Source organism: Triturus cristatus, chromosome 1_2, assembly GCF_964204655.1.
Source record: "Triturus cristatus chromosome 1_2, aTriCri1.1, whole genome shotgun sequence".
Classification (NCBI taxonomy): domain Eukaryota; kingdom Metazoa; phylum Chordata; class Amphibia; order Caudata; family Salamandridae; genus Triturus; species Triturus cristatus.
The window spans coordinates 1,074,553,687-1,074,580,862 of NC_140580.1; the positions used below are offsets into that span (position 1 = coordinate 1,074,553,687).

The 27,176-nt window shown below is 49.6% G+C and overlaps 1 protein-coding gene across 1 annotated transcript in view; it reads right to left on the reverse strand.

Annotated features, from left to right (window-relative positions):
* DIPK1B (divergent protein kinase domain 1B) overlaps positions 1-26,415 on the reverse strand; it is a 374,250-nt gene extending 347,835 nt beyond the window's left edge. Inside the window, exon 1 of the mRNA XM_085612894.1 lies at positions 21,958-26,415. Within this exon, the coding sequence (XP_085469020.1) occupies positions 21,958-22,020 (63 nt within the window). The 5' untranslated portion in view covers positions 22,021-26,415. The remainder of the gene's footprint in view (positions 1-21,957) is intronic.
* Positions 26,416-27,176: the final 761 nt, after the last annotated feature.

A 27,176-nucleotide genomic window follows, 5' to 3' on the forward strand; every position in this document is an offset into this window, starting at 1 on the left:
GACTCTATGAAGTATCTTAAGCTGCACTAGCCTTAGCCGTGCCGGGATCGCGACCTCCTTAGGAGAGGAAATGGCAGACTGCCAGTCCTCATCATCCAGTTCAAGACCGTCCCTAGTCCACTGATCACGCACCCCAAGGAGGAGGTCGGTCCGGACGTTAACAAGCTTCTTGTAGATTAAGGAGATTGTACTCTCCGGCATATGGCCATCCAGAATCCGATCCTCCAAGGGAGAGGACTTGGGCACAGCCTCCCCCTCGACGAGGACGGACCGCAGAGCGTGGCGCACCTGTGCATACCGGAAATATTCCGTACCCTCCAGATCGTACTCCGTCCGTAGCTCATCAAACGATTTCACTCGTCCCTTAACCAGAAGATCCCCCACTCTGGAAATCCCAATCAGGTCCCATTTCTCGAACCCCTTCGTGTGCCAAAGTTTCCCCAACACATCGGAATCAAACAACGGAGTGGCGCGGGTAAGCCTATCCTTCCGACCCAACGAGTTCGTAACAGCCTTCCACACGTGCACCGCCGTCTTGGTCGGTCCCGTGAGGGACCCATCCATCGACCTGGAGTAGAGTGCTCTAAAGTAATTACCCCCGCGCAGCAACCATCGGTCCATAGCAAAGCCGGGGCTCAGCGCCGGTCCGTAGACGCCGTGGTTGATAGCACTTAACTGGGTGGCCCAATAGTATCGCCTGATGTCAGGAAGCGCGATACCCCCATCGTACCACGGAAGGGTCAGTTTTGCAATAGCTATACGCGGTCGGCCCTCCCACAGCAGCGAGCGCTGGAGGCTCTCAACCTCCCGAAAATAGCTGGCCGGGACCAGCTCCAGAGTATTCTGCAGGGCATAAAGAAAGCGGGGAAGAGACATCATTTTGAACAGCGCGGCCCGGCCCAGGAGGGAAAGCGGCAACCGCCGCCAACCCGCCACATCCCGCCGCAAGCGCGTCAATGGAGGGAGCAGGTTTCTCTCATACCGAACAATCGGATCGGTGGAGATATAGATACCTAGATACAAAAAGCCATCCCGAGCGATCTGGATCGAGCAATTCCGCGGGAGAACAGGGACGTCTCCACACAGGGCGTACAGATACGACTTACCCCAGTTAATGGTGAGACCCGAGTTCCTACCAAAAGAGGCCAAAACGTCACAGACTACTATGAGAGACTTCCTAGGGGAGGTGAGGTATAGCAAAATGTCGTCGGCATAAAGAGAGATGCGGTCCTCATGATCTGGTGACCATCGGATCCCCCTTATGTCCGGGTGCCATCTTATCCATGCCGCTAGCGGTTCAAGGGCAAGAGCAAACAACAACGGCGACAGGGGACAACCCTGCCTGGTGCCCCTCCCCAGCTCGAACGGGCAGGACGCCCTACCATTGACCGCGACTTTGGCCAAGGGTCCTTCATATAGTAATCTCACCCAGCCAACAAAGCCAGGCCCAAAGCCGAATTTTGCAAGTGCAGCCCACAGATATGCCCACTCTACCGTGTCAAAGGCCATCGTGGCGTCAAGTGCGGCCACAACGGTCGACTCCTGCAGCGTCCCCGTCCGTGCAAGCACGCCGTGGATGCGCCTAAGGTTCAACGCAGTGTTACGATGCGGGATGAAACCGGATTGGTCCGGGTGAATCAGGTCCCCAATCACCCTAATCAAGCGGTTGGCCAGTATTTTAGCAAGGATTTTCGGCTCGGCATTAAGTAGCGAAATCGGCCTATAGGAGCTGCATTTATTTCTGGGCTTGCCATCTTTGTGTATGACCACAATTGTCGCCAGACGTTGGTCAAATGGAAGGCATCCCATTTCCCGCGCCTCCACAAACATAGCTCGCAGATGCGGAGCAATCTTGTCCGGACGGAGTTTATAGAACTCAATTGGCAGACCGTTCGGGCCCGAGGCCTTGCCCGGGCGCAGTGAACGGATAGCACCCGCGACTTCGTCAGCTGTGATGTCACCATCCAAGTCGTCCCTGTCTATATCAGAGAGGCAAGGCAGAGCCAGATCACGCAGAAGTTCACACGAGTCCTCAACCGGCCTGTCCGACACCGAGGTGTAGACCGTACGGAAATAATCCACGAAGCACTGGACTATGCCATCCGGCTCAGTAACACTAACGCCACCCTCTGTAACAAGTTCTGGCACAACACGATTAATCCGCTCTTTTTTATCCAGCCACGCTATTAATTTCCCGGCCTTGTCCCCAACATCGTACAGTCGCCCCTGCTGCTCCCTACTCAGGGCTTTGGCCGCGTCCGTCACCAGGGCCTTATACTCCGACTGCTTAAGGCTCAATTTGTGCAGCGTTGTTGCCAGAACCTCCCCCTCCAAGGCCAACTCTAGAGCCGCTATCTCCGCCTCAAGCTGTGCGACCTCCGCATCCCTCCGACGCTTGGCCGCCGTTATCAAGGAAAGGGCCTCTCCCCTCAGCACAGTTTTAAACGCTTCCCACAAAGACACCGCAGACGTGACCGAGCCTAGGTTTTCCTGGAAGTAGCGATCGACCGCCTTCAGCACAGCGCTACGAGTCCTAGGGTCACGGAGATACCAGGGGTTAATCGGGGCCACCCTACCCCCACCTCTCGACCAACATCCATACAGATCCACACCGGCGAATGGTCAGAAATACCCCTAGCCATGTGCCTAGCCTCAGACACAAAGGAGGCGTGTGCAGCCAAAGTAAGTACATAATCAATTCTAGAGAGACTGCCATGCGCCCCTGAGTGGAAGGTGTATTGCCGCTGAGTGGGATGCAGCAGTCTCCAACAGTCAACCAGACCAAGGGTATCCACGAAATCTGTAAGCCATTTCTGCGCCCCCCCAGTGCTCCTCGGCGGGTGTCTATCAAGCAATCCGGAACCAACCGCATTGAAATCGCCACCCACCACCAACATCCCTTCTGGGAGATCCAGCAGAGCCCTCCCCAGGTCCTCAAATGTGGAGGGCTGCAGCGCAGGAGGGACATACACAGAGACCAGGACCAGCGTCCTGCCCTCCCACCTCCCCGCCACAGCCGCAAATCGCCCCCTGTCGTCAACAGTGGTGGAATCAACCTCAAACGGCAGTGAGGCCCTGACAAGTACTCCAGCCCCTCTGGAGCCCGAGGAGAACCCCGAGTGCGCAACAAATTTATAGCCCTTCCTGTTGAGTGCGTAGCACATGTTACCTATCAAGTGCGTCTCTTGCAATAGAACTATATCAGGGGAACATCGCTTCAGAAATTGCAGAACGATCCCTCGCTTAATGCGATCCCCTAAGCCATTAACATTCCAACTGAGTATCTTTAAGCCCCTACCCCCATCCCGAAATGTAAGGAGACCAACACCCCCCCCGAAGAACCGCACTCGAACTACAGAAGCTTGCATCACTACGCCTTGCAAAACAAAAACCAACAACAACCATCCCAACAATCCCAGTCCACCCCCCACCCTGCACCCCTGCGTAAGCTTGAAAAGCCCCCCCAACTTGCAGTGTGCCTGTCGCCCTATTCTAAAACTAATCTACAAAAAGAAACCCAGAGGAGGAGAAAGCTCCCTTCATACCCCGCCACCCCCCGGGTTACTACCCTCCCGGAGAAACCGAAAACTGTGAGTCACTGTCCGGGGCAAAGTCAAAATAATCTAGCACCAGAGTCCTCACTCTTGATCCACACCGCCACCTTCTGCTCCACCAGCATGCTCCCCGCCAGCCCGTCGTTGGGGCAATGTGTCCAGCCATTCTCCAGCCATGTCCGGTGATTCAAAAAAGAAAGTCCACTCTTCATACACCACACGCAGTCTGGCCGGGAAGAGCATGGCGTATTTCAGTTCCATCCCTCTAAGCCTTCTCTTAACCGCCTGGAAGCTCTGCCTCTGCTTCTGCACCGCCTGGGTAAAGTCAGGGTAAAAGCTCACTGTGGTGTTCTGGAAGGCCGTCGGGCCGGACACTCTTGATGCTTGTAGAATGGCGTCACGGTCCCTGAAATTAAAGATCCTGGCTACAATCGGTCTCGGAGGGGCCCCCACCTTGGGCCTCCGACCGGGGACTCTGTGGGCCCGTTCAACAGTAAAGAACTTACTGAGGCCTTTGGGCGCCAGATGGTTTACAACCAAGTCCTCCACGAACAGGTCCACCGACTGTTCCTCCGTGTTTTCTGGGACCCCAATAATGCGCACGTTATTGCGCCGTGCCCGGCCTTCAAAGTCCTCCAACCGTCGGGCAAAGAGGTCGTTTGAAGACCTCAAATTGCGGACTTCCAGCTGCAGGTCGGAGACATCACCCAGGAGGCCAGAAGTTTTAAGGTCCGAGGATTGAACCCGTTCATTGGTTTTCCCCAGATCTGCCCGAATCAAGTTAACGTCGATCGAGATGGTGTCCACTTTGTGTGCCAAGGTCTCGAATTGCCGCCCGATAGAGGCCTGCATTCCCTCGATGGCACCCATAACATCCTGGAGGGTTGGTTCCGTAGCGGGGGGCAAACCGTCCTTCAGGGCTTCCAGTGGCCGACCCGAGCCGCCCGGTGACTCCTTCTGCTGGGCATAACGGTCCATGTTGTTAGTTTGGGTGTACCCTCCCCGCCTGGTGCTCTTGGGCTTCTGTTTTTCGGCTTCCGATTTGGTTGACATCGTGATCTGCAGCCGAAAAACAGTACCCTAGCCCATCCAGAGAAGACAGTGCAACAAATGGCCGGCGCGGCGCACTCCCAAGCCAGGGCGCGATGAAATCAGGAAAGTGAAAGTGAAAGTGATGACACCGTCCGTCCGATGGCTCGCCCCACACTCAGCCGCTGTTGTTCAATTAGTGCTCGGGCACCGGGCCAGCGCAGGCCCCGGGCATCTTCCGGGGAGCAGGCCGCAACCCTCCATGTGGCACAACTTCGGCGTCCGGTGAGCGATTTCAGTCCGGACAGCGACAATCACCTCAGCAACGGTTCGCCTCCAATATTCCGGGTGTTAAAGACAGGATTCGTCACAGGATATTTGCCGGAGGGAGCGCGGGTCTCAGGAGCTCTGAGCTCACGCGGCCATCTTGGTCACGCGCTAGGCTCCTCGTAGTCCAGGAATTTAGTGCTATTTCTAAGTGCAACATGAACCCTAGCTTCCAAAATGGATGCAAAGAGGCATTTTGCACCAAAAAATATTGGTAAATGCAGCAGAACAGGAATAGTGAGCGTGAGTGGCTTCTCTCTAAATGTGACCTTGCGGGAGGATTATTTTCCCCCAAAATTACTTGAGCATGAGTAATCGCATTATTACCGGCAATTCCCTGTCAAAGAGGAACGCAAAATTACTGGATTCCTCCGGTGTAACTGAAATCCTACCTAGGCCTACTGAATATGCATAAATAATACTGAAACTAAACAGATGCCACTTTAAAATGGCTAGTACATTATTACTAGGCTCCCGGTTTTATGGTATTTATTTTTTGGCCATTTCCATCTGTATTTATCCATAATTATTTTTTGGCTATTTTATCTGTATTTATCCATATTTATTTTGCGTTTTGCGTATAAATTAAGTTGTAAAACTGTACACTTCCATATCGATACAACTGATAGACTTGCACCTCTTACTTTGATATCTGTTGTGTTTTAGCTATTTAAGCTGCCAAATATTAGATAACAATACATCAATTGGTAAATACTAGCATTATACCATAAATGTCTTATTTAAAGAAATGTCATCCTGTTTCTTAATTAACCATGCTGTTCATCTGCTCGGCTGCTGGCCTATGATTCATGAAAGACAGCACGTAGAGTCACTTAAAAACTAAATACAGACTGTCTGTATTTACTGTAACAATCCATAAAAACGGAAAATAGGGAGCGTTAATTATTACTCAATGGTCCGCTGGCTATGTTTCTAACGTTGTTGTCCTTGCTACTGGTCAACAAGCCTCATTGTTGTCCTTGCTACTAGTCAACAAGCCTCATTGTTGTCCTTGCTACTGGTCAACAAGCCTCATTGTGATCTCAGACAATATCCAAAGTGCACGGCTGATTCTGTGCCGTCTTAAACTAAGATGAACATTTTTCAAGCCACAGCTTCTTCCTTTTTTAATGCAATATTTAATTATTATTCGCTTTATGTACGATATCCTGTCGTAGAGAAGACTAACTTGTGTTCGTGAAGTTAAATAGCAATATATTTGGGGAAGATGGAATGGCGAGAACAGCTGATAGATATGAGTCCACCACAAGCTTATGACCATATGGTTGCTCTCAATGTATCCACCACCTACTATTTAATGCCGACACATTGTAAGGTCACTTTTATTAAACTCGACCACACTTCTCTTCTGGAAACTTTACAACTACTCGTCCCTGACATAACACAACAAGTCCTGGGTCTGTGTCTTGTTGCCAGTGCTGAACAGTGCTAGAAGTTTATTTCAAATAACCGATATTTAGTTTCTGTGCGCCAGAGAAAATCCATAGCAGGTTGGGAACAGTTTTGATTCCCTTCCCTATATCAGGTTCAATCTAGAACTAACTGTTAACAGCCTCAAGCCATCGTCTGGCAACAAAGGAAGGGTTGCCAGGCGAGCTTGCAGCATGAGTGCCCCTTTTTTACGTACAAATGACGGCACAATATTTTACTACTGTCACTTAAGCTTTCAGCCTCACTGATCTCCCTGTGACTCTCTGATAATGAATAGATGCAATAAAAGCCCAGGCTGCATCCGGGTCATCGGGTGCCCGGAGGCACGCCCCAGGTGTGCGATGCAGGGTGACGTAAAGGTCAATGCTCCGAGGGCGCCCCGCAGCGCCCGTGCCGCACAACTACGGCCACCCAGCCACGTGCCTCGAGCAACAAACGCCAAGCTCGGAAGTGACGCATGTTTATAGAATTGATCCTCGTGCTGTTTGTTCAAGGAAAACTAGAGCGCACGCAACCACTTGTGTCAATTACACCTCCAGGACATCCGCTTCTTATCCGCTTTCAAACCTGCTGCTCTTTGTTTACGTGCTTTAAATAGTATATATGGCTCAGAACGAGATACAATTGTGTCATATACACCAATGAATGATATTGGGCGATGTCATTGTGCTGTAAAGAAATCCTGCAACCTCCCCCCTTCCCACCGAATTATAGACCTTGAACTCAGTCGAACAGTTCAAAGAGTCAAGTACTCACTTCTTAACTTTGTGTTTAATCAGCAGGACCAACTCCAACTCCCATCCTTCCAAGGTTTATACAGTGTGCATTGCTGAGTCCTAGCAGCATCTCTTATTTACGTCACTGCGAAGGGAAAGGTTACAAGTGCTGTATACCAGAAAGTGATTGCGATAACTCTCTCATCCCCGACCATGGGTAACCGCTGTAGAGTATTTACTTACCCTGGCTGCCTGTTACTGGTGCATGCCGAGGGTCCCTTACAGCTCCATCCCAGGTGCACCTTACAGCGCTGAGCATTCTACCCTGGCTGCCTGTTACTAGTGCATGTCGAGGGTCGCCCACAGCTCCATCCTGGGTGCACCTTATAGAACTGAGCATTCTACCCTGGCTGCCTGTACTAGTGCATGTCGAGGGTCGCCCACAGCTCCATCCTGGGTGCACCTTATAGAACTGAGCATTCTATCAGGGCTCCCTGTATTCAGTCGTTGCAATGGGCTGCTCCACAGGTGCTCCTAAATGGAATCTATGGAGATCGCTTTAACAAGGCACAATAATTGCATCAATATAAACCCCATGTGCTCCATCTATCACTACTCGTCCCTCCGATACATACTTGCATGCAACAACCATGTCAAGTCATGTCAAGTCAGTCAAGTCCTGGAAAGTCATGTCAAGTCATGTCAAGTAATGACAAGTCAGTCAAGTCAGTCAAGTCATGTCAAGTCAAGTCACATCATGTCAAGTCATGTCAAGTCAGTCATGTCACGTCAGGACATGTCAAGTCATGTCAAGTCACATCAAGTCAGTCAAGTCATGTCAAGTCACATCAAGTCAGTCAAGTCATGTCATGTTAAGTCATGTGAATGCATTGTCAAGTCGAGTAAGTCAAGTCATGTCAAGTTATGTCAAGTCATGTCAAGTCACGTCAAGTCATGTGAATGCATGTCATGCCAAGTCGAGTCAGTCAAGTCATGTAGTGATGTAATGTCAAGTTGTCTCATGTCAAGTCAAGTCATGTGAATGCATGTCACGTCGAGTTAAGTCATGTCAAATCAGTCATGTCACGTCAAGTCATGTCACGTCAAGTCAGGTCACATCAAGTCAAGTCAGGTCAGTCAAGTCATATCAAGTCACGTCAAGTTAAGTCATGTCAAGTCATGTCAAGTCAGTCATGTCAAGTCAAGTCATGTCAAGTCATGTCAAGTCATGTCAAGTCAGTCATGTCAAGTCAAGTCATGTCAAGTCAAGTCATGTCAAGTCTGTCATGTCAAGTCAAGTCAGTCATGTCATGTCAAGTCATGTCAAGTCAGTCATGTCATGTCAAGTCATGTCAAGTCATGTCAAGTCGCGTCAAGTCACGTCAAGTCATGTCTCTTCATGTCATGTCAAGTCAGTCAAGTCATGTCAAGTCAAGTCAAGTCATGTCAAGTCATGTGAATGCATGTCAAGTCATGTCTAGTCATGTCAAGTCATGTAGTGATGTCATGTCAAGTTATCTCATGTCAAGTCAAGTCATGTGAATGCATGTCATGTTGAGTCAGTCATGTCAAGTCATGTAGCGATGTCAAGTCAAGTCATGTTAAGTAATGTCAAGTCAAGTCAGTCAAGTCATGTCAAGTCATTTCAAGTCACATAAAGTCACGTTGAGTTAAGTCATGTCAAGTCAGTCATGTCACGTCAAGTCATGTCAAGTCAAGTCAGGTCACAAGTCAAGTCATATCAAGTCACGTCAAGTTAAGTCATGTCAAGTCAGTCATGCCATGTCATGTCAAGTCAGTGATGTCAAGTCAAGTCATGTCATGTCAAGTCAGTCATGTCATGTCATGTCAGTGATGTCAAGTCAAGTCATGTCATGTCAAGTCAGTCATGTCATGTCAGTCATGTCAAGTCAAGTTATGCCAAGTCAGTCATGTCAAGTCATGTCAAGTCATGTCAAGTCGCGTCAAGTCATGTCAAGTCAGTCAAGTCATGTCATGTCAAGTCACGTCAAGTCATGTCATGTCAAGTCAGTCAAGTCATGTCAAGTCAGTCAAGTCATGTCAAGTCAAGTCATGTGAATGCATGTCAAGTCAAGTCATGTCTAGTCATGTCAAGTCATGTAGTGATGTCATGTCAAGTTATCTCATGTCAAGACAAGTCATGTCGAGTCAGTCATGTCAAGTCATGTAGCGATGTCAAGTCATGTTAAGTAATGTCAAGTCAAGTCAGTCAAGTCATGTCAAGTCATTTCAAGTCACATAAAGTCACGTCGAGTTAAGTCATGTCAAGTCATTCATGTCACGTCAAGTCAAGTCAGGTCACATCAAGTCAGGTCAGGTCAGTCAAGTCATATCAAGTCACGTCAAGTTAAGTCATGTCAAGTCAGTCATGTCATATCATGTCAAGTCAGTCATGTCAAGTCAAGTCATGTCAAGTCAGTCATGTCATGTCAAGTCAGTCATGTCAAGTCAAGTCAGTCATGTCATGTCAAGTCATGTCAAGACGCGTCAAGTCATATCAAGTCACGTCAAGTTAAGTCATGTCAAGTCAGTCATGTCATGTCAAGTCAGTCATCTCAAGTCAAGTCATGTCAAGTCAGTCATGTCATGTCAAGTCAGTCATGTCATGTCAAGTCAAGTCAAGGCATGTCAAGTCAAGTCATGTCATGTCAAGTCAGTCATGTCAAGTCAAGTCAAGTCAAGTCATGTCATGTCAAGTCAAGTCATGTCAAGACAAGTCATGTCAAGTCATGTGAATGCATGTCATGTCGAGTCAGTCATGTCATGTAGCGATGTCAAGTCAAGTCATGTTAAGTAATGTCAAGTCAAGTCAGTCAAGTCATGTCAAGTCATTTCAAGTCACATAAAGTCACGTCGAGTTAAGTCATGTCAAGTCAGTCATGTCACGTCAAGTCATGTCAAGTCAGTCAAGTCAAGTCATGTCAAGTCAAGTCATGTCAAGTCATGTGAATGCATGTCATGTCGAGTCAGTCATGTCAAGTCATGTAGCGATGTCAAGCCAAGTCATGTTAAGTAATGTCAAGTCAAGTCAGTCAAGTCATGTCAAGTCATTTCAAGTCACATAAAGTCACGTCGAGTTAAGTCATGTCAAGTCAGTCATGTCACATCAAGTCGGTCATGTCCAGTCAAGTCAGTCAAGTCATGTAAAGTCACGTCGAGTTAAGTCATGTCAAGTCAGTCATGTCACGTCAAGTCATGTCAAGTCAAGTCAGGTCACATCAAGTCAAGTCAAGTCAGTCAAGTCATATCAAGTGAAGTCATGTCAAGTCAGTCATGTCATGTCAAGTCGGTCATGTCATGTCAAGTCAGTCATGTCATGTCAAGTCAGTCATGTCGCGTCAAGTCGCGTCAAGTCGCGTCAAGTCGCGTCAAGTCGCGTCAAGCCGCGTCAATTCAAATCATGTCATGTCATGTCAAGTCAAGACAAGTCGTGTCAAGTCATATGAATGCATGTCAAGTCAAGTCATGTCTAGTCAAGTCATGTCAAGTCCTGGAAAGTCATGTCAAGTCATGTCAAGTAATGACAAGTCAGTCAAGTCAGTCAAGTCATGTCAAGTCAAGTCAAGTCATGTCAAGTCAGTCATGTCACGTCAGGACATGTCAAGTCATGTCAAGTCACATCAAGTCAGTCAAGTCATGTCAAGTCACATCAAGTCAGTCAAGTCATGTCATGTTAAGTCATGTGAATGCATTGTCACGTCGAGTAAGTCAAGTCATGTCAAGTTATGTCAAGTCATGTCAAGTCACGTTAAGTCATGTGAATGCATGTCATGCCAAGTCGAGTCAGTCAAGTCATGTAGTGATGTCATGTCAAATTATCTCATGTCAAGTCAAGTCATACGAATGCATGTCACGTCGAGTTAAGTCATGTCAAATCAGTCATGTCACGTCAAGTCATTTCACGTAAAGTCAGGTCACATCAAGTCAAGTCAGGTCAGTCAAGTCATATCAAGTCACGTCAAGTTAAGTCATGTCAAGTCAGTCATGTCAAGTCAGTCATGTCAAGTCAAGTCATGTCAAGTCAAGTCATGTCAAGTCAAGTCATGTCAAGTCTGTCATGTCAAGTTAAGTCAGCCATGTCAAGTCAGTCATGTCATGTCAAGTCATGTCAAGTCAGTCATGTCAAGTCATGTCAAGTCATGTCAAGTCGCGTCAAGTCGCGTCAAGTCATATCTCTTCATGTCATGTCAAGTCAGTCAAGTCATGTCAAGTCAGTCAAGTCATGTCAAGTCAAGTCAAGTCATGTCAAGTCATGTGAATGCATGTCAAGTCATGTCTAGTCATGTCAAGTCATGTAGTGATGTCATGTCAAATTATCTCATGTCAAGTCAAGTCATGTGAATGCATGTCATGTTGAGTCAGTCATGTCAAGTCATGTAGCGATGTCAAATCAAGTCATGTTAAGTAATGTCAAGTCAAGTCAGTCAAGTCATGTCAAGTCATTTCAAGTCACATAAAGTCACGTTGAGTTAAGTCATGTCAAGTCAGTCATGTCAAGTCATGTCAAGTCAGGTCACAACAAGTCATATCAAGTCATGTCAAGTTAAGTCATGTCAAGTCAGTCATGCCATGTCATGTCAAGTCAGTGATGTCAAATCAAGTCAAGTCATGTCATGTCAAGTCAGTCATGTCATGTCAAGTCATGTCAAGTTGCGTCAAGTCATGTCAAGTTGCGTCAAGTTAAGTCATGTCAAGTCAGTCATGTCATGTCAGTCATGTCAAGTCAAGTTATGCCAAGTCAGTCATGTCAAGTCATGTCAAGTCATGTCAAGTCGTGTCAAGTCATGTCAAGTCAGTCAAGTCATGTCATGTCAAGTCGCGTCAAGTCATGTCATGTCAAGTCAGTCAAGTCATGTCATGTGAATGCATGTCAAGTCAAGTCATGTCTAGTCATGTCAAGTCATGTAGTGATGTCATGTCAAGTTATCTCATGTCAAGACAAGTCATGTGAATGCATGTCATGTCGAGTCAGTCATGTCAAGTCATGCAGCGATGTCAAGTCATGTTAAGTAATGTCAAGTCAGTCAAGTCACGTCAAGTCATTTCAAGTCACATAAAGTCACGTCGAGTTAAGTCATGTCAAGTCATTCATGTCACGTCAAGTCAAGTCAGGTCACATCAAGTCAGGTCAGGTCAGTCAAGTCATATCAAGTCACGTCAAGTTAAGTCATGTCAAGTCAGTCATGTCATGTCATGTCAAGTCAGTCATGTCAAGTCAAGTCATGTCAAGTCAGTCATGTCATGTCAGTCAGTCATGTCAAGTCAGTCATGTCATGTCAAGTCATGTCAAGACGCGTCAAGTCATATCAAGTCACGTCAAGTTAAGTCATGTCAAGTCAGTCATGTCATGTCAAGTCAGTCATGTCAAGTCATGTCAAGTCAGTCATGTCATGTCAAGTCAGTCATGTCATGTCAAGTCAAGGCATGTCAAGTCAAGTCATGTCATGTCAAGTCAGTCATGTCAAGTCAAGTCATGTCAAGTCAAGTCATGTCAAGACAAGTCATGTCAAGTCATGTGAATGCATGTCATGTCGAGTCAGTCATGTCATGTCATGTAGCGATGTCAAGTCAAGTCATGTTAAGTAATGTCAAGTCAAGTCAGTCAAGTCATGTCAAGTCATTTCAAGTCACATAAAGTCACGTCGAGTTAAGTCATGTCAAGTCAGTCATGTCACGTCAAGTCATGTCAAGTCAGTCAAGTCAAGTCAGTCAAGTCAAGTCATGTCAAGTCAAGTCATGTCAAGTCATGTGAATGCATGTCATGTCGAGTCAGTCATGTCAAGTCATGTAGCGATGTCAAGCCAAGTCATGTTAAGTAATGTCAAGTCAAGTCAGTCAAGTGATGTCAAGTCATTTCAAGTCACATAAAGTCACGTCGAGTTAAGTCATGTCAAGTCAGTCAATGTCACGTCAAGTCGGTCATGTCAAGTCAAGTCAGTCAAGTCATGTAAAGTCACGTTGAGTTAAGTCATGTCAAGTCAGTCATGTCACGTCAAGTCATGTCAAGTCAAGTCAGGTCACATCAAGTCAAGTCAAGTCAGTCAAGTCATATCAAGTTAAGTCATGTCAAGTCAGTCATGTCATGTCAAGTCGGTCATGTCATGTCAAGTCATGTCATGTCAAGTCAGTCATGTCAAGTCAAGTCGCGTCAAGTCGCGTCAAGTCAAATCATGTCATGTCAAGTCAAGACAAGTCGTGTCAAGTCATATGAATGCATGTCAAGTCAAGTCAAGTCATGTCTAGTCAAGTCATGTCAAGTCAAGTCATGTAGTGATGTCACGTTAAGTCAAGTCATGTCAAGTCAGTCAAGTCATGCCAAATCAGGATAAAAATACTACTCGGATCCATTATGGATGGTACCAAAGCTCTTCCCACATAGGCCACACTGCACTGCAGACCTCTTCCACCCAAGCACTCACCCATGGTGTGGTGTCCGACCCATCCACTAATGCGTTTTAGCTGTATGCTGTATGCAGACACTTCGGGAGATATTAACATTCTTCACCACAGAGCTGATTCTGAAATGCATAAGAACTGCATTTTTTTCACTGGTTCCAATTAAACATCCTCGACCCGATTAAGAGTATAGAGGATTACTATGAGGAAACTCCAGGACTCTGGGCAGACATAATTACTGTTACAGACCTGAATTTCCTCACAGAATTCCGGCTATTGTGAGTTAATTTCCATGGAATGGGGAATTACTACGAGCACCTGGTTTTAACTGGAAAAATTCTGCACGGCATTCCCGGTTCCGTGTGAATTAATGCACAGATTTATCACCTGCTGGTAAACGTGTAGGGGAAGCCTGGATTGCGACAGGGGAGGGAGCAGGGAGAGAGAGAGAGAGAGAGAGAGAGAGGGAGAGAGAGCTTTTCAGCTTGTGCAGCCCAAGCTTCATGCCTGAATCACCTGGTTGTAAAATTAGATCTGTATTTGTGCAACTGGGAAAAATCAGGTGCAGGAATAACGGGCAGAGCGGTATGTCGCCCAAACTCCGACCCACCCGACTCATAATAAGGCCCTAGGGGTTCTAAATACAACGGTTTTAAGGTGGCGGTTTGCTTCTAGCTGCAAAGTTTCTAAAAATTCAGGAATTATTGGAGAAATCCGAAATGGTAGCGGAGCCCTCCTCGATCGCACATCCTTTACATATCTAAGCCTCAGTCCCAGTGCTTTTTTTGTGCTGGTGGTTGCCACTGGCACTCATTTTTGGAGACCAGTACTTCTTATTCCTCATCAGATATAGAGCGCGACCAAGAGAGATAAAATCACACAAACGAGAAAAAAAGGGGAAGAGAAACACAGAAATACCGACACAAAGATAGAAAGCAGGATGCGGCGAGAGTGAGATAAAGGGCCAGCAGTGTCTGGTCGAGGGTTCAAGAGGCCTGAGGATTCAGCGCAGTGGGGTCTAAACCGTTCTGGTCATCGCTCTACAGAAAACATATCTAACTCCATCCAGAGCCTGGCCTTCAAGCCACATCGTGTCAACGCGGAACAGGAAATGTGATCATCGCGCAAGGGGAGGGATACTGTAGTTATGTATTGATGGATGGCCCCTTCCATTGTGTAAGCAGATCCTTCCCTTTTCAATGGCAGGCCACACTCACCTCCGGCTTAGCCTCATATAATGAACCTCACCACCATTGTGTGAGGTCTAAATTTCCAAGGAACAAGCTATCGACCGATCAATTTGTAACGGTAGAAGAATGCCGAGGAGAAGAGAGATGAAAAGTAGGCAACTGGAGATGAGTTTTTGATGCCCGCTGTGGGAAATGCAGCGCACAAGCCTGGGCTCATAGATTCTGCTGCAATGTTGAGGGCCCTGCCTGCAGATTAGCAAGCCAGCCTTTCATGACAGGAGAAAGGTTGACAGTGCAAAACAGGATAATAGGAACATTTATCTGGTTGCGGTCAGGATTTGTGCCAGGTGTGTATTAATATTCCTACTTTAGAATTCATGTAGGGCGTCATGCCGCAACTGTAGCCGCTTCAGAACGTGTTCTGCATGTTCAGTAAATAGAGCAGGAACAGCAAGAGACTAAAATAATTAATCGAATGAAAAAAGAAATATTGGGGAAAGAAACAATGTAAATCTAACATTAATTTCTGTACACATATCTTAAGATCAAGGTTTTACATGAAATGATATTCTAGATTCAAAACTGGTATATTCAGATCTGTACAGAAGCCAACATTTTATCTTAAGAACGACTTGGGGGCCCTTTTTCAAAATAAGATGGCGGCTTAGTAGACCGCATGAGGTGGGAAAGTTTTCAGATTAGGGATGCTGCCATCAATGTTGCATCACTGAACTCTAGAGATTCTGAAGAATGCAAACATCACACAAAGCACAAGTGGTGACGGTGTGGTATGTAGCAGGTGTTACATTTAGGTGCACACTGTCACAAATATATTACTAAAGCATGGTGTGGTAGCGTCTGTTATTGACAGACTGTACATTTTCCATTGAAAGGACCAGTAAGGTTGCACAGGCATACAGTGTTACTGATATAATGATGCAGCAAACAAACGATAATTTGCGAAAATTGGTTTTCAGTGAATATTTGTCAGTGGCACACCACCTAGTAAAGGGCCTTGGTTTGATTCCATTAAATCTTTCCTTTGTTTCCATCACACTTCAGAATTAGGAAAAGGGCACTTCATTTGTGCTTTCCAGTTTATCTTTAAAAATTTGGACGGTGCATTCATAGTTATTTACATTTTGTCGGGTATTAGAAGAAAACGACATCCTACAACTCTCCCTTTCACACCAGCAAGATTGTCACATACTTCACTTTATTAAAAAAATGCTCATACATAGCTGTAAGAGAAAGAAAAGTAAACACCAGTCTACGTGTTAAAAGAATAAGCAGCAGTTTGTCAGGAGATGTTATCTGACATTTGAAGTCTTTCTTCGAACGCACAGCAAGTGTGACAAGATACAAAAGAAAATGTAATGTCATCACGAATGCTCGGTCACCTCCAGTGTGGTTATTTTGGGGGTGCTGCAGCACCCCCCACCACACACACACTTACTTCCAGTGCCTAAATGGGAAGGTGAGGAAGTAACACACTGGGAAGGAGGTGGGATTAAGATTTCACTGGAAGATCAAGACCACGAGAACGGAGTAGTAGGAGGTTGGGCAGGAAGTGGGGGACGGGTGTCACTCCCCTAACAGTGGTCAGTCAATGTGTCCTACATTTTACATTAACCCTTTAAAAGCTTGTTTAGATTTAGGATCCCTTGAGTGCTCCCCAGCTGGGTCAGGAAAGTGTCTAATCCCTAGTCCCTGCACTCCAGGGACCCTGTATCTAGAGTGTGTTGCCACATTCCCATGGAGTGGCGTCATTGGAAGTTCTCACTGCGCGTGCAGTGTAGGGCTACCTTTCCCAGATATTCTGGAACCTTCCTCCAGCAGGCTTTATGCACAGTTCCATTTAGTCCAGACACTGAGTCACCCTCCCTTGAAGGCTGTTGGGCTGTCCCAATGTGTGTAGTCCTGTCTCCATTTGCATCTCACTTCTGTCTCATACATAGATGCAGGCTGGGAGGGGAAGCTGACCTAGGAGAAGTGGTGTAACACAAAATGATGCCCTCCATGCATAATACCATGAGCCCCACTTGTGATTCCAGCTCTGCACATAAGTTTCAAACTGAATAAGGGTCACTTGAGGAGCAAGAGGGACCACCAGGGACACCTTTACGCAACAATGCACCCCTACATTGGATCAATATCAGCGACACCCGGCGTGCCAGAGACGACTTTGTTTTTATCTCGACTCTCGTCTTGAAAAGGCCCCAAAAATGAGGCTGGTAAGTATATGCAACAGCACCCCATTCAGAGGTCGGAAAACAAAAACTAAAACTGAACCTAGATAAAAATGAGTATAAAGAAAATAACATAAAAAAACAAGCACAGGATGCATTACTGAAAAAAATATCAATATGGCTTAACGAGAATCAGCAAACCAATGCAGGAGAAAAACATGGGAACAATGGCATGCAAAAGAGTCGTGATTATATTTGCATATTTCAGGGGCTTTAAGAAAAGGCTTCTTTGTGTTTTTGAGTCACAGTCCAAGATGGTTGATATTCACTGCTCAAAAACACAAATACTAGTGTGAGCGAGGAGGGAAAGGGTGGGGCTCTTTGGGACAAACAAGGTTGGGTGGCTGGTGGTAGTGTTGGCATGCCACGCGTAACCACCAGGCTTGAATTTCTCATAATGTTTAAAGGTCAAATTGTCCCAACATTCAACACGTTTTTGGCTAAAACACCAGGAATGGCTCATGGTGCCAGTTGTCAGCTGTATTGTACCTGACAAGTGGCGTGTCATACCCCTGTTGGGGTTGCAAAGAGGGGGCAAAAGGAAAGCAAGCGTGCAGTTGTTTGAATGCTGCCCCCAGGGCACACTTCCACAATCTCATGCAATGAATATTTCATATACCCTCTGGACCTCCCTCCTCAGAAAATGGCAAAATCTCTGAAAATTCTGCCCTGTGCTCCATGGAACTATTTAGGGCTACAATAGCATAGTACGTGGCTCCTGCAGAATCACAAATCAGGAAATTAAACCGAATACTTCAGGTAGAGGAAAACTGGATATAGCCCTGGTTAGAGCTAAGGGCCACTGGAATTATGCGGCACTGCAAGAGCAAATTAGGGATCGATTATGATGTCATTCAGAAAGGCTTCAAATGGCTTTTGGTTTGTCCGAATCCGATTCTGAACACTCCTTTCCGACCGACTCTGACACTTTTCTGAATGACCGATTAGGATGGCTGGAAACCGTTCGGACTTTCCGACTCGGTTACGAACGGCATTCTGAGTAACCGAGTCGGTCAGAGCTGAATTGTAGGAGTCTATGGACCGCGTTTCCGCATAAGCGATTAGGATGTTGGATTTGGACAGCCTTTCCGAGTTGGTTATTCTGACACAGATCGGCTGTCGGAATCGGACTTTGGGGGCCCGTAGCAGGCCTCCTTTCCCCCGGGAGTCTCCGAATACTGCTTGTGGGGGTACCCATGGGCTCCCCTTTCTATGCATGCAAAGTGTGGTAGGCACCATGCGGTGCCCGCCACAGGGTGCACGATTTTCTGCAACCACCCCTTTCTTCAATGGGAGCCTGTGTAGTCAGTCAGAACACAGGCTCCCATTGAAGTCAATGGGAGTCCGACTGAACGGTATTTGGACACCGTAATCTGTCGGTCAGACTACCCGAACCCGAGTTGTTTGGAAAGCATTTCGAAACCGCTTCGGTCAGACTGCTTTCCGAAACAACATCGTAATCAGCCCCTAGATGACAGACTAAATTATGTGGCAAGAAAAGGCAAATGATGTGACATAATACAGCACATTCTGTGGCTGTACTGTTTCGCTCTTTTGTCATTCTGATACACATTCAGGACCAAGTTCAGCAATGAACAGGAAAATCCAGTATGCGCTGGCCTAGCTCGCAGACACGACATTATGCTCCCAGAGCAAGCATAAGCCTCGTTGTAACTATCTTACATTTTGCAGAGTAACAACATTTTTACGTTCTTTTATATGTGCGTCCTTCGTCTAAGTGCTTCGAAGAGGCTGAAAGTGTGCATACTGGCGCTACAAAAGAACACGTACGTACATCAATTAAATGCATATGAACCTGGGCTGGCTGCACAGCAAAGACGCGCTCTGCATCACTCCCCCAGAATAAAATCTCTTATTCGCAGCGCTTAGAAACCGCATAGGTGCGGATATGAAGTGCTACATGACCACACATTATTATGCTTCCCTCCAAAAGTCAGGGTCAAGCTATGCTAATGAGAACACTGTAGGGCCGCCCTGTCGGATTAAATGACTTCCTGAGCGCACATGAAATTCAGCATTCTGCAGTTCTTTCTAATTCACTCTAGCAGCGTATATTGGTCTTTCAATCTACAATGTTCACATAAAAGCTTCGGAAAATAAGGAAATAATAAAATATTGTTCATTTATTATCAATATGCCATTATCGACCTTCATAAAACAGCGAGCGTTTCCTGTGGGGAAAAAAACTCGGAATGACCTGGTTTGGGCACAACTGAGCACACCGGGGTGCCCACCAGTGGCTCAGCTGGCACGCTTTAACACACATCTGGGTACAGTGAGTAAGGAGCCGTGCCAAGACTTCCATGGCATAAACGTATAAGGAGAGTAAGAGACGTATTTGTTTAAGGAAAAGGGTGATCAGTGTAGGGTGAAGCATACATTAAAACATATATCTCAGTGAGTTAATGCACCTGCAGCCTCAACCTGTAAGTTTGCAGCTCGAAGGTTCGACGCCACTTTCGAGAACCACTAGTTAGCCATTTACAGCGCTACGAGGCGCCGAGAAGAAGCGCTATATATGACACGTTTAGCGAATGTTTGCCACTTCGGCTATGATCACATCACATTCCAATAAACGCCGGATGGCTGTGTTATCCGTTACAGGGATGAACACGGCCATTCCTGAACTGGGCGGCGTCACACCTGTCACTTCCAGCACTGGGTGTGAATGCTGGGCTGCACCTGCGCGTGGGAGGTGAGCCTGCCCATCCTCCCTGTGCAGGAAGAAACCACCGAGACCAGCGAAGTACGTGCCAGCCACACGCGACGACTTCACAAGCAACACGACGACGTCACAGAGCACCGCGACGTCACACAGAGCACAACGACGTCACACTGAACACCACCGACCGGTTCGCGACCATCCCGTGTAGAAAGACGTTATGCAGACGCCTATCCAATATTTGTCATGTATTTTATTCGCAGTGAAGTACCCACTCACCCAGGTAGAAAGGAGACAAGTGCCAGCCGCATCACCACCTGTCCAGCGCCAACACCCACTCACAGAAACAAGGCAGGCGCATCTTTAGTCTCTTTAGTGCCATGTGAAGTATCTGACGACCCCTACAGAAAGAAGGCACCAGTGCAGCATGACGTCATACATAGCAGTAAGCAGCCTGCCCTCATCCACAAAGAAGCCATATGTATCCCCAGCAGCGCTACACACCGAATGGAAGGTGTAAGACCTGCCCATCCTGTGCAGAAAGAAGCGAGACAGGTGCCAGCATCACTTACATATGCCATCTCTAGTCAAATACCTGACACTCTCATTCAAAGGGGCTCTCCAGATGCCCCCCCACCCCACAAACACACAAATAAGGCGCACAGATGCACAGCCCAGCTTTACCACATATTCAATGCCCAGCGAGGTCTCGCCACTCCCCTCCCCCGCCCCCCAATGCAGAAAGAAGGCGCACAGATGCACAGCCCAGCATAACTGCACATTCAATGCCCAGTGAGATACCGCCCCCAACACAGAAAGGGATCACACAAACGCCCAGCATTACCACATTTGTAATGCCCAGTGAGGCAACGTCCCATACACAGAAAGAAGGCGCACAGATGCCCAGACCAGCATTACCACAAATGCAATGCCCAGTGAGGAACTTGCCCCCATAACAGGGAAAGGAGGCACACAGATGTCCAGCATTACCACATATTCAGTGCCCAGTGAGGAATCTGCCCCCAACAGAGAAAGGAGGCACACAGACAGATGCCAAGACTAGCATTACCACACACTAAATGCCCAGCGAGGTACCTACTCCCACCCCCACAGAGAAAAGAAGGCACAAAGATGCCCAGCATTACCACATATTCAATGCCAAGTGAGGTACCTACCCTCACAGAGAATAGAAGGCACAGAGATACCCAGCATTACCACATATTCAATGCCCGGTGAGGTACCTACCCCCACAGAGAAAAGAAGGCACAAAGATACCCAGCATAACCACATATTCAATGCCGGAGAGGAACCTGCCCCTCCCCCCCAACCAACAGAGAAAGGAGGCACAAGTTGCCCAGCACTACTACACATTCAGTGCCCAGTGAAATACATAGTCCCCCCAACAGAGAAAGGAGGCGCACAGATGCCAAGCATTACCACATATGCAATGCCCAGTGAGAAACTTGCGCCCCCAACAGTGATAGGCTGCGCACAGATGCCCAGCATTACTACATACTTAATGCACAGTGAGGTACCTACCCTCACAGAGAAAAGAAGGCACAACAATGGCTAGCATTACCACATAATCAATGCCCGGTGAGGAACTTACCCCCCCCCACACACACAGAGAAAGGAGGCCCACAGGTGCCCAGCATTACTACACATTCAGTGCCAAGTGAGGTAAACCCCCACCCCCACCCAACAGAGAAAGGGGGCACACAGATGCCCAGCCCAGCATTATCACATATGCAGTGCTCAGTAAGGTACTCCCCTCCCCCAACACCCAGAAAGGAGGCACACAGATGCCCAGTCCAGCATTACCACATATCCAGTACTCAGTAAGGTACTCCTCCAACACACACACACAGAAAGGAGGCACACAGATGCCCAGCCCAGCATTATCACATATGCGGTGCTCAGTAAGCTACTCCCCTCCCCCCAACACACAGAAAGGAGGCACACAGATGCCCATCCCAGCATTATCACATATGCGGTGCTCAGTAAGGTACTCCCCCCCCCAACACCCAGAAAGGAGGCACACAGATGCCCAGTCCAGCATTACCACATATCCAGTACTCAGTAAGGTACTCCTCCAACACACACACACAGAAAGGAGGCACACAGATGCCCAGCCCAGCATTATCACATATGCGGTGCTCAGTAAGCTACTCCCCCCCCCCAACACACAGAAAGGAGGCACACAGATGCCCATCCCAGCATTATCACATATGCGGTGCTCAGTAAGGTACTCCCCCCCCCAACACCCAGAAAGGAGGCACATAGATGCCCAGTCCAGAATTTCCCCAATTTCAATATTCAATGCCCAGTGAGGTGGCTTACCTGCATGCCCTTTGAAAGAGGGCAGAGCAGCACGAGGTGCACAAACCTCCGGAGCCTCCTCATCCTGGCACCGGTGGGCAGGGGGGCAGAAGAGGTGGATCTCTGAGGGCAGGTGGGCACTTAGAGAGAGGGTACTTTGCCAGGGAGGAGCATGGGGTATTCTGCTCTGGTCCTCTATCAGTTCTGCTGTGCCAGCATCCCCCGGCTTCAGAGGAGGACTGTGAAAGTGCCTGGGGTGGGGGCGCAGGGCCAGCAGGTTCGCGTGGGGGGGGGGGGGGGCTGTGGCAAGGCAGCTCCTTTCTGAGGAGGGGTAATGCAGTCAAGTGAGTCTCCTGGCTGGAGGCAGAGTGATGCACGCAGGTCTCGGAGGCTGTTACAGGCAGGTCCTCTCGCTAGAGAAGGGAGTGATGCAGGCAGGTCTCGGAGACCGTTACAGGCAGGCCCTCTGGCTATAGAAGGGAGTGATGCAGGCAGGTCCTCTGGCTAGAGAGGGGAATGATGCAGGCAGGTCTCGGAGGCTGTTACAGGCAGGTCCTCTCGCTAGAGAAGGGAGTGATGCAGGCAGGTCTCGGAGACTGTTACAGGCAGGTCCTCTGGCTAGAGAGGGGAGTGATGCAGGCAGGTCTCGCAGACCGTTACAGGCAGGTCCTCTGGCTATAGAAGGGAGTGATGCAGGCAGGTCCTCTGGCTAGAGAGGGGAATGATGCAGGCAGATCTCGGAGGCTGTTACAGGCAGGTCCTCTGGCTAGAGAGGGGAATGATGCAGGCAGATCTCGGAGGCTGTTACAGGCAGGTCCTCTGGCTAGAGAGGGGAATGATGCAGGCAGATCGTGGAGGCTGTTACAGGTAGGTCCACAGGCTTGAAAGGGGAGTGATGCAGGCAGGTGTCGGAGACTGTTGCAGGCAGGTCCCCAAGCTAGAGTGAGGTGTGGTACAGGATGGTACTCTGCCTGTAGTGTCAAGGTGTAGGCAGGCAGGTGTCCTCGAGAAGGGAGATGTTTCAGATAGCGCCTTGAGGCTATTGCAGGCAGGTTGCCTGGCTGGGGAAAGGTGCCACAGTCGCGTCCTGGTGGTTCTTACAGGCAGTTCATGTTGCTGGACAGCGACGGTGACGTAGACTTTACGTGGAGTTGTTCCACGGAGAACATATGTGTGAATAAAGGCGGCGATACATGCGGTGTTTAGGAGAGGGGCGAAAATACAGGCAGACAGCGCAGGTCCCTGCAGGCATGCCCTCAGACTGGAGAGTTAAGAAGATGGTGAACTCCTTAGGGCATTTACAGGCAGGTCCCCTGGATGGAACGGAGGGAAGAAGGGCGCAGGCAGACCACGGAGGCTGAGGCAGGCAGGTCCAGTGGGGAGTGGACAGAGCAGGGTGCCGACCTGGAGTGTTGCAGGCAGCACCTCTTGAGGAGGTTCGAGTTTGACTGCTCCAGGGGATTGGTGCAGGCGGGATTTCTGGGCAAAGGGTGAGGAAGAACCGTCCAGGGCGTTGTTACAGAGAGATCCGATGGAGAAGAAAGACAGCACAGGTACGTCCTTGGGGTTGGCGCAGGCAGGTTCCCAGACGGACTGTTATGCAGGCAGGTGCTGGTAGTTGCTGCAGGTAGGTGTAGCCTCCTGGAGAGGACAATGATGCAGGCAGGTATTGGTAGTTGCTGCAGGCAGGTGCTAGCGTCCAGGAGAAAACAATGATGCAGGCAGGTATTGGTGGTTGCTGCAGGAAGGTGTTAGCCCCCTGGAGAGGACAATGATGCAGGCAGGTTTAGGTGGTTGCTGCAGGCAGGTGCTAGCCCCCTGGAGAGGACAATGATGCAGGCAGGTTTAGGTGGTTGCTGCAGGCAGGTGCTAGCCTCCAGGAGAGGACAATGATGCACGCAGGTTTAGGTGGTTGCTGCAGGCAGGTGCTAGCCTCCTGGAGAGGACAATGATGCAGGCAGGTTTAGGTGGTTGCTGCAGGCAGGTGCTAGCCTCCAGGAGAGAACAATGATGCACGCAGGTTTAGGTGGTTGCTGCAGGCAGGTGCTAGCCTCCTGGAGAGGACAATGATGCAGGCAGGTTTAGGTGGTTGCTGCAGGCAGGTGCTAGCCTCCTGGAGAGGACAATGATGCAGGCAGGTATTGGTAGTTGCTGTAGCTAGGTACTCTGGAGCCGAAAGATTATTCAGGCAGATCTCAGGGGTTGTTCCGGGCAGATCCAGTGAGGGCGGAGAAACGCTTCATGCCGTCCCAGTTGTGCCCTGAGTAGGAAGTTGGGGCAGGCTAGTCCCAGGGGGTGGGGCAGACTGTTTCTAGGGAGTGCTGCAGACTGGATCCAGGGGGTGCTGCAGGCTGGGTCCAGGGGGTGCTGCTGTCTCTACCCAGGGGTTCTGCCGAGGTTGCTGCAGGATGGGCTCAGAGTGGACTGCAGGCTTGCCCCAGGGGTGCTGCAGGCTGGGTCCCGAGGTTGCTGCAGGATGGGCTCAGAGTGGACTGCAGGCTTGTCCTAGGGGTGCTGCAGGCTGGGTCCCGAGGTTGCTGCAGTAAGGGCTCAGAGTGGACTGCAGGCTTGCCCCAGGGGTGCTGCAGGCCGGGTCCCGAGGTTGCTGCAGTAAGGGCTCAGAGTGGACTGCAGGCTTGTCCCAGGGGTGCTGCAGGCTGGGTCCCGAGGTTGCTGCAGGATGGGCTCAGAGTGGACTGCAGGCTTGTCCCAGGGGTGCTGCAGGTTGGGTCCCGAGGTTGCTGCAGGATGGGCTGAGTGGACTGCAGGCTTGTCCCAGGGGTGCTGCAGGCTGGGTCCCGAGGTTGCTGCAGGATGGGCTCAGAGTGGACTGCAGGCTTGTCCCAGGGGTGCTGCAGGCTGGGTCCCGAGCTTGCTGCAGGTTGTGCTCAGAGTGGACTGAAGGCTTGTCCCAGGGGTTCTGCAGTCTGGGTCCCGAGGTTGCTGCAGGATGGGCTCAGAGTGGACTGCAGGCTTGCCCCAGGGGTGATGCAGGCTGGGTCCCGAGGTTGCTGCAGGATGGGCTCAGAGTGGACTGCAGGCTTGTCCCAGGGGTGCTGCAGGCTGGGTCCCGAGGTTGCTGCAGGATGGGCTCAGAGTGGACTGCAGGCTTGTCCCAGGGGTGCTGCAGGCTGGGTCCCGAGCTTGCTGCAGGTTGGGCTCAGAGTGGACTGCAGGCTTGTTTCAGGGGCTGCTGCAGAATGGCCCCAGAGGGGCAGAAGGCTGGTCTCAGGGAGTGCAGTAGGATGGGCCCAGGGAGTGTTGCAGGCTGAGCCCCGGGGGCGCTGAAGGTTGGGCCCAAGGGGTGATGTGGATGGGTCCTGCGGTTGCTGCAGGCTGGAACAAGGTCCTGCTACTGGCTGGAACCCAGGGGTTGTAGCAGGCTTGACTAAGGGATTGCTCCTGCTGGTCCCAGGGGGTGCTTTAGGCTGGTCCAGGAGTAGTGACAGGCTAGCCAAAGCAGCTGCTGCAGGGTGGCCCAAGGGGTACTGTTGGCTGCATCAAGGTGTTATGCAGGCTGGCACCCTGGAGTTACAGCAGGCTTCGCAAAAGGTTGCTGCAGGCTGAGTCCCTGTGGATGCTGCAGGCTTGGCCAATAGTTTGCTGCAGACTGGGTCCCTGGGGATGCTGCAGGCTGGCCCCAAGGGCTCCCAAGGGCGGGCACCCTGGAGTTACAGCAAGCTTTGCAAGAGGTTGCTGCCGGATGGGTCCCCGGGGATGCTGCAGGCTTGGCAAGAGGTTGCTGCAGGCTGGGCCCCTGGGAATGCCGCTGGCTGGGTCCCCGGGGATGCTGCAGGCTGGTCCAAAAGGCTTATTACGGCGGGCACACTAGAGCAACTGCAGGCTGTAGGGAGGTTACTGCAGGCAGGGTACCGGGGTTGTCTCGAAAGAGGGTGCTGCTGTCAGGATGGCAGCCGGATACTGGTTCAGAGGGGCAGGGTATTCCCCTCTTACACGCTATGTCAGGGGACGTCAGACCGGTGGGGGAAGGAGGGGTCTGGCGGTAGGGGGTGGGTAGAAAGTGGCTCGTGGCTGGGAGCTGGCTACTCAGAGGGCAGGAAGCTGATGGTAGAGAGTCGACCCGCTGCGAGGAGGTACTTCTCCCCTGAGGCAGGACGGGGCTCACGCTGGTCTGGGGACTTCAGGGCAGGTGGCTGGCGTCCAGTCTGTTGGCTGCGCGAGGTTGCAGACGAGCCCCTCTCCGGGGTACTCCAGCCCTGCCATCAGTGCCGCTGTGCCCACTGGGGCTCTCCTCTGCCCACCTCCACCTCCCCATGAAGGGCCAGGGGCATCCCGAGTGAGGATGGTGAAAGCCCCCGCATACAGGCTCGGGTCACAGACCGGGGCGTCCTCTGGGCCTAGCAGAGGCTTCGGGTGCTGGCCCCCGCAGTGGGTGCTGCGTGGTAATGCTGGAGGTCCCCGGGGTACCCACTGCAGCCGCTGCTGCTCCTCATGCCGGGCTGCAGACAGCAGCACCCTGCGAATCTCAGCCCAGCTACAGCAGCAGCAGAGCAGGAGCCTTTAATTAAAGGGGAGGCCTGCGGCCAGCAGACATTTCTGCCTTCCGACAGGAATACGTGGAGGGCGCTCCACCTGCGCGCGACCGGTCCGGGAGTCGCATCACACCTCCTTTATTACCCCATCACCCTCTGCTGTGACCTCACCCAAAGAGCACAATGGGGACCGTCATGGCCTAGGGAGACAAGGCGATCCGGATTTGCCGGGACAGTCCCGCTTTCCAATAGCTGTCCCGGCCCGATTTCGCCATATTTAGTTCATGTCCAGGTTTTTAGAGAGGATTGAACTGAAAACAGTCAGAGACACTTTTTTGGGTGTTCCAAAGCAGGGCTAAATTAGCAGCAGTTATAAGTAAGCACTTTTATTAACAGGTATGACGCCGGTTTTAAAAATTACATTTTATGTATTTGCTTAGTACCCCTTCTGTGTTTCTATATTAATGAGGGCTGTTATTCTTTGCCCCTTCACCCATTCATGGCCCCCTCAAATGTCTACAATCTGCCCCTAAAATGTGTTCATGGACAAACAAATAGGGAAATGAAAAAATGAATGAATACATAGATGCATGAAAGTAGCAATGAGTACTCAGTATATACATATATACACACACGCACACACAAGTTTGGGCAGTAGTGCGCCGCCGAAGACCGTCACCGGCATGGACTCCTGAATCCTTGAAAATGGGATTATCGGAGACACGGTGAGCGTGGTGAAATTTCAGG